At 40.1% G+C, this 11,628-nt stretch overlaps 2 protein-coding genes across 2 annotated transcripts in view; one reads left to right on the top strand and one right to left on the bottom strand.

Annotated features, from left to right (window-relative positions):
- The first annotated feature begins 1,761 nt into the window (after positions 1-1,761).
- Positions 1,762-4,184, top strand: LOC119408982 (T-cell leukemia homeobox protein 3-like). Its single transcript, XM_037675845.1, has 3 exons — positions 1,762-2,281; positions 3,125-3,362; positions 3,719-4,184. The coding sequence occupies exons 1-3, from the start codon at positions 1,855-1,857 to the stop codon at positions 3,900-3,902; spliced, it is 849 nt and encodes a 282-aa protein (XP_037531773.1). The 5' UTR covers positions 1,762-1,854; the 3' UTR covers positions 3,903-4,184.
- A 1,401-nt stretch (positions 4,185-5,585) lies between these two features.
- Positions 5,586-11,628, bottom strand: part of LOC119408455 (Kv channel-interacting protein 1) — a 49,324-nt gene continuing 43,281 nt past the window's right edge. The window contains exons 2-8 of the mRNA XM_037675282.1: positions 11,018-11,142; positions 9,480-9,549; positions 9,327-9,397; positions 9,122-9,229; positions 8,932-9,036; positions 6,542-6,604; positions 5,586-6,190 (exon numbers count right to left, since the gene is read on the bottom strand). Of these exons, the coding sequence (XP_037531210.1) occupies positions 6,143-6,190; positions 6,542-6,604; positions 8,932-9,036; positions 9,122-9,229; positions 9,327-9,397; positions 9,480-9,549; positions 11,018-11,142 (590 nt within the window). The 3' untranslated portion in view covers positions 5,586-6,142. The remainder of the gene's footprint in view (positions 6,191-6,541; positions 6,605-8,931; positions 9,037-9,121; positions 9,230-9,326; positions 9,398-9,479; positions 9,550-11,017; positions 11,143-11,628) is intronic.

Below are 11,628 nucleotides of genomic sequence, written 5' to 3'. Positions count from 1 at the left end.
ATATATATATATATATATATATGTATATATATATATGTATATATATATATATATGAATGCGCACTATCACTATTTCACTTTAGAGGATTTGATCTATTTAATTCAATAAAACCAATTATTACGATTTTAGACTGATATTTTGGGGGGGGGGGGGGTTAAATTATGATTAGACGCAATTGAAAGAATTAAGTCAGTACAAAAAAAAGCTAATTATTTCTTATCATAATATATGAAAAATAATCTAATTTAAAATCACATTATTGTAATAATTATTTAGAGGGCGGAATAAACAGCAATACGCTTGACCTCCGCTCTCAGTATTTGATTAAAAAAGTGTTGGTTAGTTAAAGTGCCGTAATGTGATCGGGTTAAAACGCCACCTGCCTCATCCAAAGCCGACGTGCATTTGTCTGTCCATGAGACAAGTTAGTGGGGAAAAATGAGATTAGCCGGTCACTTTGGGCGCCTGGAACATTGAATCTGAGCGGTTAGGCAGCTTCCAGAGCCCGGGACACTTTATCTGAAGTAGCCCGTGGCTTTCCCTTGTCAGGTCATTTAATGTGGCACTGGCTATCAGGAACAAATAAGGCCACGTTAGGGCTTTGCCAAGCTCAATAGGTGCTTCTGCTTCTGCCAGTACCTCAACACGGCTGCTGTCCTTTTTATCTCTGAAGACGCATGGTTTGCCATGTTTGTGCGTAATTACGCACGGGACTGGATTTTGTTGCTGTTTAAAGCTTTCACTGTTTGACAAAACCTTTTTAACATCATCCTAAATTAGAAGTTTTTACTTGTTTTTTTGTTTTTTTTGTTTTTTTTATGAATATCAATATAAGATTGGTTAACTTGAAAATGTTCTACTAATATGAAAAGTAACTAAACACGACAGTCTAGTTAAAAACATAAAATCCCATATAAAAAATTGATCTTAAAACGTTTTCATAAATGAGAGAAGTGGAGTATATGGCGAGCTGGCTGCTTTTGGTGTCTCCTGTGAGCTATCCACCCGCAAATATCAATGGCGTTATTCTAAAAGCTCTCAGCCTGTTTCCTTGTGCGGCTTATCACTCACGCACAATCCACACGTGTCAAAAGAGACAAACAGAAGAGGTGTCAGAGACAGGCACAGACAAGAGGGACAAATGAGGATGTCGCTCTGAAATGTGGGAATAAAAAGAACCATCCATTCAGAGTGTAAAGATTGTAAACTAGTTTTTCCGGTTTCCTTCTTATGTAATATCCCAACAAAACCAATGAATCCGTCGAACGCTGACAAACATGACAAAGTGTCATTTGGGTGAAATGATGTGAAGAACATTGGTCTCTCTTCACATAAATGTTCACGGAGTTAAAACCTTCTTCTCTATTAATATTATTGGAAACGTTAAATGAAACCGTGACTCATTCCGGCGCCCGGATGATGCCATATCTTACCATATATACATATGAAACAACCTGACACCCGTGGTTATGGGATATCTTGATTATTGTGCCAAATAGCGGGCCTCCCCTCTCGCTGACATTCAATCAGTCATTCCAGTGCCAGCCAATGAAAGGTGGAGAGGGATGGAGGAGGACGGAGCTGTTAGATGGAGCGTTTTGACGCGCGCAGAGGAGGACTCAGCGTCACATCTCTCCAAACGCCCATCAAAGTTTGGGCACAGCCGGGCAGAGAGGACTCAGTCCACATGACAGAGGCCTGTTAGAGACAACCAGGACGCGCTGGGTTGGGGCATACTGGACAGAGATGGAGACACTTCTAATGATGACTTTTGGTGCAGTTTGACCCTATTGTCAAGCTTCTCTGAACGCATCGCGCGCACTTTTCTCATCCTTTTAGCTGCCGAGCGAGGGATGGAGCAAGCCCCCAGCGCGCCGAGTCCCCCACCAAAACCGGTCCACCATGAACCTATCAGCTTCGGAATCGACCAGATTCTGGGAGCCGGGACGGAGGCGGAGAGCGAGCGCGCGCCAGGGAGACAAAGTGGATCAGATTTAGGCGGCGGGGAAGCGTTTTACAGCTTGGGGAACCCGACGGGGGCCAGCGCGCCCTCCTACACCGCGCTGTCCATCTCCCTCTCCGGTATAATGCCTTCGGTGGAGGCTTCAGGTTCGTACGGAGAGAACAGGAGTCTGAGCAGCCGGGGTGTGATCCGGGTCCCGGCTCACAGACCCGTGGCAGCCCCCGGACCCCCAACCCCAGTCCAGAGCGCGGTTCCTGGTTTTGGAGGGCTGTGCTTCCCCTGGATAGGAAACAGGTTCGCCAAGGACAGAATATCAGGTAGGCCAGCTGCAACACGGGTTCCCCTCATTAATTATTTATATTACAAACCAAAATACCAGCTTCACATCATAAACATCAGGCTTCAGTCTACTGAAAGTTTTTCTTATCAATCATCAGAATATTTCGAAAACAAAACACATTTTCTAAATAATGAGATCAAATGTCTGTTTTGTTTGGATTAAACTCGTTTGTGGATTTTAATCAAATTTTCGAAATGATTTACACCTTTAACAATACATAAACATAATAAATATTTCTATTTTTCCCATCAGACACCAACAAATATTGTTCCTATGTGTGAAAGAAACAAAATATATATTCAATATCGATACGTCAAATCTCTAATAAATAATACTTGTTGCATTATGTAATAAACAAATATATTTTGTATATAAATTGTTGGCAAAAATGGGAAATTCTTGTAATATCAATGAAACGTTTAGAGGAAATTTGGCAGGTAATTGGTTTTAATAGACTAGACCCCTTTTCTTAAAGTCAAATGACGCGTTTAAAAAAAAGTTTTTATACTTGTATGCATTTTTTATTTGTTTTTCACATTGTGTCTATTGGGTCGACTGTAGTCTATAATTACTTGTACAAAAATGCTAACGAATTAAATGTACAAAGAGAACCAATTAAATGTCAAAAGTAAAGAAAATACTAAATAAGACCTTTAATTATTATTTTTCTCACCTTTTCACACTCAGGACAAATAATGTGACTTTCTTCTCGTGCATCAGAGGGACAGATGTCCAACAGGACACACACCAGAGACATGCGGCCTCGCAGTAAACGACCTGTTCAGGAGCTTTTCTTAAATCTCACCTCCTCTCTCTCCAGCAGCTCTGGTGCCGTTTGCCGTCACGCGGCGGATAGGACACCCGTACCAGAACCGGACGCCCCCAAAGCGAAAAAAGCCCCGAACCTCGTTTTCCAGAGTCCAGATCTGCGAGCTGGAGAAACGCTTCCACCGGCAGAAGTACCTGGCCAGCGCCGAGCGCGCGGCTCTGGCCAAGAGCCTGAAGATGACGGACGCGCAGGTCAAAACCTGGTTCCAGAACCGCAGGACCAAATGGAGGTGTGGACCTGTTTTAAAAAAAACACGCCAAAATGGAAGGATAGTGCCTAACCTTTTTATAGGCTAAATAAAATTATATATATATATATATATATATATATATATATATATATATATATATATATATATATACATACATGTCAACCCAGTTTGAATAAATAAAAATGCATTGTAATGTTTTTATTTTGTTTTTATTCTTCAGTTATTTAAGGACAGATCTAATCTTTCCAAGCACTCTTTTTTTTAATTTGCACAATTTAAAACCAACATATAAATCAAACCCTGGCTGCTTCCGTGTGACGTTGCACAGATTTCTGTTGATTTGTGAGACATTTTGTTTCTCCTGCGTCTTCCAGGAGGCAGACAGCGGAGGAGAGGGAGGCGGAGCGGCAGCAGGCCAACCGGCTCATCCTGCAGCTGCAGCAGTCCGCCCTCCACAAGTCCCTGAGCGAATCAGCCGCGTCCGACCCGCTGTGCGCCCACAACTCCTCCCTGTACGCCCTGCAGAACCTGCAGCCCTGGGCCGAGGACAGGGAGTGACACCAGGTGAACTGGGAGGACAGGTAAAGGATGTGGGGACAGTGGAGCCCATCCTTATAAACCTGTGTGCAGAAAAACTGAAGGAGCACCCCTCTGAGTGGACTGGTTTTAAAACCTGGACATGATACTGGTAAGTTAAAAAAAAAAAAATCAGAAACTTGAACGGACTATTTGGACTATTTGAACTCTGAACTTTTTTAAGAAGAAGAGAAAAAAAGCTCTGAAACAGACTTAACATTAAGAATTGTTCTCTAATGTTTGCACTGATTCTGTTTATTATAAGAAGGAAAGGAAAATGTCACACAGTAAAACCTGCAGCATTTGGTTGTTTAGTGGCTGTTTTATTTTAAAACAACATTTTATTTATGCTCAAACCATTTTTTTTTGTCCCAGTTCTTGAACATCCAGAAGCTACATGCATTCAAATTTTATAAGATCAGAGAAAGCTGCTCTGCAAAATTTAAGATGTGCTTTAAAGAGGGGGAAAAACAGTTTGTTTGTTTGTTTGTTTTCTAACATTAAAATGCGCCCTGATATTCCCGCACATTCTTTTTGGTGCAAAAAGCGTTGCATTATGAAGAAAATATTGTTTCGAGGAGTTTTAAAAAAAACTGCATCAGGCTGTAGTGAAATCAGGGTGTATGTTGGTAATAAAAGGAGTGATGCATGTTCGTGGATGTTGGTAAAGTCTTTTCATATATGCACATTATCTTTCTTTATTTGTGGGATTTCCAATCGAGGCCCGAGCTCCTTTTTCTACATTCTCTGTACATGTGTAAATAATATTATAAAATGTTGTTGCTGTCGTTTCTTGCTCTTTTTCAATGCACCACAAAAAAGATATTTGGCTTTTTTTTTTTATCACACACAAGAAAAAAACAACACATGGAGTAAAATATATATTTAAAAAAAACACATTGGCATGCAATTGTTTTAATTCTTGAAAAGTTTATTGATAAATATAATGATTTTATACAATATTTCAACACACACATATTTTGGATTCTGATGTGTCTGTATGTCTTCCTGTCTGTCTCTTTATCTGGAACTAAAATGTCTGGGAACGCTTACGAAGAGCTGCAGCCCATTTGACTTTATTAGAAGCACAGTGAGTTAAAAGCAAATGTTCAAATGTTTTAGTCCGCCTCAGTCTTCACATCGATGGCTCTTGTTCGGATCATGGCTTTCATTCCTCCAGAATCAGTGATAAGGTCTCATTTTCTGACTCGCTCCTGTGTTGTTACCTTTCTCCAAACTTCTCCCCTCACAGTGAAACGTTGGTCGCTATTCTTTCTCGCTAGAACGTCAGCTGGACGCATTGAGGTCACACGTACACACGCTAAAACGTAAATACTGATGCAGCAACATAGGACCACATGCATGTTCATGTATTGCTCCATATTGGCAACTTAGCGGGCTCTGTAGTGGTTTAGTTGACAGGCAGAGTATTTACAGACAAAAAGACAGACAGACGTGATCCCAGACAGAAGAGAAGAAGCCACAAAACAACGGTTACATCTCTACAGAACAGAGGAGTCGTTACAACATTCAAAAAAGTCATGGACGACACAAACCCACAAGAAGACTGTCGCAAGCTGTCCAACATAAGAGTTCTGCAGATGTCTGAGATTCAGGTGAGATGAAACACGGTCCTGGATTCTTGAATGCAACCTATCTACTGCCACCAGAATCTCCTGGAATATACGTAATAAATATTAAATAGGACATGGGCTGCTGTGCATGCCTCACAACAATGCTCGTTTTAGCGGCACATGTATCGACCGTGAAAACTGAAGCTGTTAAAGAGCCAAGTTTGTTGGCTCATCTGCAAGCTGCTACGAGGAGTTTCAGTCCTGCTTGATAACCGTTAACACACCAGACCAAACGAGGGAGGGGCAGAATATTTACAGTGTGACACACACACACACACACTTAGTCCTATGACAGCAGCTGTCACATCAGCAACAAATGAAGGAGACAGAGATGAGTCGGACGCACACAGAAGGACATTTTCTGAAACCAGTGAGGGTTTGTTGCCCCAGAGTTGTTGCAGTAAGATGCCCATCATGCACTTCTGAGGAAATTCACAACACCCATGACAATTAAAGCTCCTTGTTTCCCTTTTTCTTTCCACAAGTTGTCCTTTTTTGTGTGCAAACTGTTGCCCGTCTTCCCTCCATCCTCTTCTCTCGCTCTGTGCTACCACCTGTTGCTCCATCTCCTTCGTGTTTGTTGTTTAGTTAGATGACATTTTCAAAGAGCTGCAGAGACCTCATGATGTTTTCATCCTGTGCACAAAAACATTAAGAAGCTGACTGTGAGGAGGAAAGACTTCCAACAATCACCCTGTAATTCCTTTTACCAGCCACCAGGGAGCAGTAGAAGGTAATAAAATCTTAATGATCTCTGAACACAAACACCTTGATGCAGAAGATATCAAAGATCATAATTAATAGCTGCTATAATGAGCCCTACAAAGGCGGGAGGCCTTTATTAGGGTAAATAAAATTGTGATGTAGTGCATATACACAACACTGCTTTGTACTAATAAGATAATCATTCTGTTAGGCATCACAATTACAATATTTAGAAAAAGGTAGATTAATATTTTTGATTTAAATAAATAAAATGAACTGTACCTCCTGACAAGAAAAGATGAATTCATCAAGAGTGACCACACCGTCTCTGTTTTTGTCCATTTTCTGCAAACGGATGCACAAATGTTGTATCATTAACATGTCTTGCACAAATATATGCGTTCTTAAATTCATTAGTCTAATCTGAACATTAGAGCCGGAAGTAGTGAGCAGCAGAGCGCCATCTTGTGGTGAAGAATGCGAGCAGAACATTGTTTCACAAGCAGAACTGTTAATAAAGCCATTATTATCTGTAGCATTGTGATAATGCAGGGCAGAAATAAAAAGAAGAAATTGAATCTGTTTCCAGTTGCATGCGTAAGTGTTGCAGCACAGCTAGCTGCTGCAGGAAGTTACAAAAAGTGATTGTTTATTGAGATGAACCATTGCTTCAGTGGTTCATTCTACTTCTACTTGGATCCTGAATTCAAGTAAAAAATAAATAAATCAATCAACTGGACAAAAGTTAGAATTTAGACTCAAATAGTTTGAGATTCCTGAGCAGACCCAACCTCAAAATCCAACATGGCTGCTTTGCACGTGAATGATTATGACAGGTGCAGTAATCGGCTTTTAAATTTTATTTTCTACCAGACTGTGCCTAAGTAAATTAGTTACACAGAGCACAGTCCAACCACAATTAGTGAAAATGTTGCTACCGTGTTTGAAATCCCAGAATGCAGAAACATTTATTATTATCGACTTGTATCGCCATCCTTTAACGTTTCAGCTTTTGACTTGAGAAATAAAAGTGGCAGAGACTCATGACCCTGACTATTGACCTTTCTACAGATGCGCATGCACAAAGTCAGTCTTTTGCAATGCATTGTGGTTTAGAAAAATTCATGTCTACTTCTTTGAAATTAGTCTAAACAGAGTTCATATCTGTTTCAGCTGTGTTCTGCAGTCATTCCAACATCTGGCAACATTTCATGTTGAGGACATTTCACTATTACAGCATAAAATACCAGTGAAGCAAATTATAGTTGTGTTTTTATCTAGAAGTCAACAGAACAGCAGGTGTAAAAGACCACAACACGAGTTTATCGTAGCGACCTTGAATACTGAAAACAGATATAAATGTATTTGAGCATGGGGTGCCCAATTTTATGCATGCTCATAGGAACTGTAAAATGGTCTAATTGAATAATTGAACATTGACAGTTTTCATTTAATAAAATTTTGCCAATGATTATTTTATTTTTATCCATATCTAATTACTGTTTTTTTGTCTCTTTGCAACGGTTAAAGCTAAATATACCACTGACAGTCATTTCTAAAGGGAAGTTAATTTCTCTAGATGTTCTCAAAACCACACACCTGGGGCTGTGTGAAATCATTTAAAAATGTGAGTTTTGAAATGTGAAGCAAATAAAACAGCATAGGGACAATCTGTTTATTACATTTTACTTCGTTAGAACCAGTACTTTTTGCTGTATAAGTCGCACCTTTTGCATAAATTAGCATGCTCTGAGACTTAAACAGCAAGACGACTTATTTATAGTCCCCCCCACCACCCCCCCACCCCTCCACATTTTTATGACAATTTTTGGCTGAGATCTGACAATTTAATTCATTCTGACACGGAAAATATCGAATACTACCATTTTCATCCACTAGAGGTCGCTCGAGTAATATGGCAAGCCAAGTGTCTCATTAATAGGGAAAAGTGGCTATTAATGAGACACTTGGCTTCCCAGACAACCACCTTCGTCTTGCTCCAGAACTCCTGGAGCTCCTTATTAAAGTGGAGTAATTAAGGAAAAGTTCAGCTGAGAACACCTTTACTATAATGTCGAGCAAACAAACAATTGTTTTTAAATGCTAATCTTGTTAAATAATTGTTAAAGTCCTCCCGTGCACACTCCTGTATCTGCCATTTGGCAGCCAATCAATTTTTGGCACCACACCAGCCCACGTTTCTGGGTTGTCAGTGGTGATGCATCATAGATATGACCTATACGGCGAAGCGACATATTTATGTCCCCCCCCCCCCCCCACACTTTATTAGACATATTTGGACTGATGCAACTTGTATGGTGGTACGACATGTATGGCAGCAAGTACAGTAATAACTATTGTGGAGTAGTCTATAAAGTTTAAATATTTGATGCTTTTATATTGCAAATTAATTAGCACAGCAACACCAACATGGGTAATGTCAATTATTATGTTTTAAAATAAGTCATGCAGAACGTTTTTGTTCATTTCCCTCCAGTTACCTCTAGAAAAGTTGTCTTCCTGTCCTTCTGCTTACATACAGGTATTGACTTTTTTTTTTTATTCTGTGGATATAATTACTCAGCTGATGGTCGTATTATTAATGCCATGTTTTAGTCATTAGTAGTGAGTGGCAGTATTAGATATAAATAAAGGAATGATGATGCTGGAACCTGAAAGAAGGCATCCACATGCTGTTTGGGTGCATCAGTTTTCAACGCTGGGTACGTGTACTTCCCCATCATGTCGTATATTGCTCTGACGATGTCTGTCATCTCCTGTGAAGCACAACACACCCATACAGAGACATATTTATGGCTGAATTATTGAGAAAAAACCCACAACTGAGAAAACAAGACAAACCTCTTTGTTAATGTAACCATCTCTGTTGATATCGTAGAGGTTAAAGGTCCACTGGAGCTTCTCTGTGATGGAACCTCTGAGCAGGATGGACAAAGCTGTAACAAAGTCCTACACAAACAAAAGTAAAGACAGAATGCCATCTTTAAAAAGGAGTATTTAGAGGACAATGACTGGATATGTGGTAATTACTAGGAACAAACCAAACCTCAAATTTTATTGATCCTGTGCTTCCCGTGTCAAATGCATTGAACAGGTAGTGTGCGTAGGTGCTGGCATCTGGAGCGACAAAGAAAAAGGCTGGATGATATACGCAGTGAAGCTGACACACTAACTTAACACAGACACACACACACGTCACCTCCATGTGGGAAGAACTGTGAGTATATTTGTTTAAACGTGTCCTCATTTACGACTCCGCTCGGACACTCCTTTGAAGAGAAAGAGATAGAAAAAGAGACGGGTGAAGAGAATCTTTAAACATCACTCACCTGAGGAGCCAGGTGAGCTGAATGCAAATATAAGTATGAAAACAACTCTATGACTTCATTCAAATTTGATTAGACATTTCAAATAGAAATCAAAATCAGAATAAGCTTTATTATCACTGCACCAAAGTACAGTGAGATTATGTTCGTACAGTCGTCCGACAGATGGGCGGAGTGCACGTTGCTGCTGCTCCTAAGAGCACGGCACCTTATTCTTTAGATAGAAAAGGGAAAAGGCCATGAGGAGAGGATAGTGGTATTACAAAAAAAATCTCTTCACACCTTGTCCTTGTCAGGACACAATTAAAAACATTTAAAAAAACTTAACCAGCAAGCACATTTATAGACACATTACATGTGAATTTGATGACAAGACGGTTAGATTTGTCCATGAAGCACTTCTAGATAGCACCATAGTCCTTTTAAGATGTTGGTGTTAGCCAGTACAGTTCTGATAAGCGTTCACAGAAGTTCTTGTGGTGGGGTTGCATGGGGGATGGCCTTCTTAGTCTACACATATCCCAGGAGAAATTGGATAAGTTGGCCTGCTTCAAGGCCGTATGGGGGAGTCAGATTCAGATAAGCCACAGTTGTTAATTTTTTTCAGGCAGACTGTTATTTCTCATCAGCCTTGAGTTCTGCTGGTACTTTCGATCCAAAATGGCCAGATTTGTGGGCATTTCACTGGTCCGTGCTTATTAGCTCCCTCCAAGGTCGTCCCCAACGTGCCGCCGGCTCGCAGAAGCTACAAGTGGTCTACAATTCTCATAAATCGCTTCCATCTTACGGTGCAGCTCATAAATCAGCTGGGTTTAGTACTCGAAGCATGAACCAAACCTTTGCATAAGATCGGCAGCTTTGCCATGGCCAAAACTGCTGCCTCCGTCTTCTTAAATAGCCGATGACATCAGTATCCACCGGTTCCAAAAAGCAGAAACCCTGCTATCATAACTCCAATGATGTAATCGTCTTCGGCATCCTTCTGAGACAAAACTGAACGGCACATGAATTTCCATTCTCCCCACTGATCCATGACGTACCCTGCCGCGTGCGTCTCAGCGGGGCATGAGGGTTCTCCAGGACACTGTCGCTTGGTTGAAAAAATTGTATCAATTGCATTGAAAGTCCAGCTGACCAGATCCATGACAGTAATTTACGATTTGGAAGATTTGTAAAATAGAAGGTCTGATACACAAGACAGAGCAAAGAAGCAGGAGGGAGATGGGAGAGGGAAGACAAGCACCCTTCTTGTTCGAGAGCAAGTGAGGAAAAAACTGCAAAAATTGCAAAAATTCCTGCAAAATTAAAATGTTTTTCATTTATTTCAACAGTTTTGTGCCTATAGTTTAACAGACGGCAAATCAAGTGATTTAAAACACAAGGACGGCTTCTTTTTTTATCAATTTCTTACATTCTTGAAGCCCCTGTAGAGCACTTGGAGCTCTCGTTTGCTGAAGTTGGTTTGAGCTTCTAGCTGGTCGAGGCCCTCCGGTCGATGGCACACTATGGTCATCTCCAAGTCATCGTCAGCTTTGTCTGAAAGGCCAGAAAGAGCGATAAAGTCTCTTGCATCTGAAATTTGCTGGTTAAAAGATGACACATCAGGTTAAAGGAGAGGGAAGAAGAAATCAGGAGACCTTCAAGACAACTTTAACTTTAATGGTCTTTTATTTGTTGAGAAAAAACAGTTTGGGATTAAACCCACAGCAGGAAATATATAATAATTTAGTTTTTTACATAAAATTAGAAACGCAGAAAATCAATCACTCATACGTTGTCGTGAGCACATCTCTTTCCTCCAAATCAGGACGAATCTATTCAGATATCTCATTATACTTAAAATGTAATTTTATGATGAGAAGCAACAATTGCCTTCACACCTTTGGTATGATTTCTGTCTTGTTGCTTCACAACCCGGTATTTAAATAAATATTCAAAAGAAATTAACCTAAACATAACACTTCAGACTAATTGGCTGAACTGGAATAATACATTTATTTATATATATATATATATATATAT

The sequence above is a fragment of the Nematolebias whitei genome, chromosome 4 (genome assembly GCF_014905685.2).
Source record: "Nematolebias whitei isolate Nwh7 chromosome 4, NemWhi1, whole genome shotgun sequence".
Classification (NCBI taxonomy): Eukaryota; Metazoa; Chordata; class Actinopteri; order Cyprinodontiformes; family Rivulidae; genus Nematolebias; species Nematolebias whitei.
Note: the sequence above shows the minus strand (reverse complement) of the source record. Positions and strands in the feature narration are given on the sequence as shown.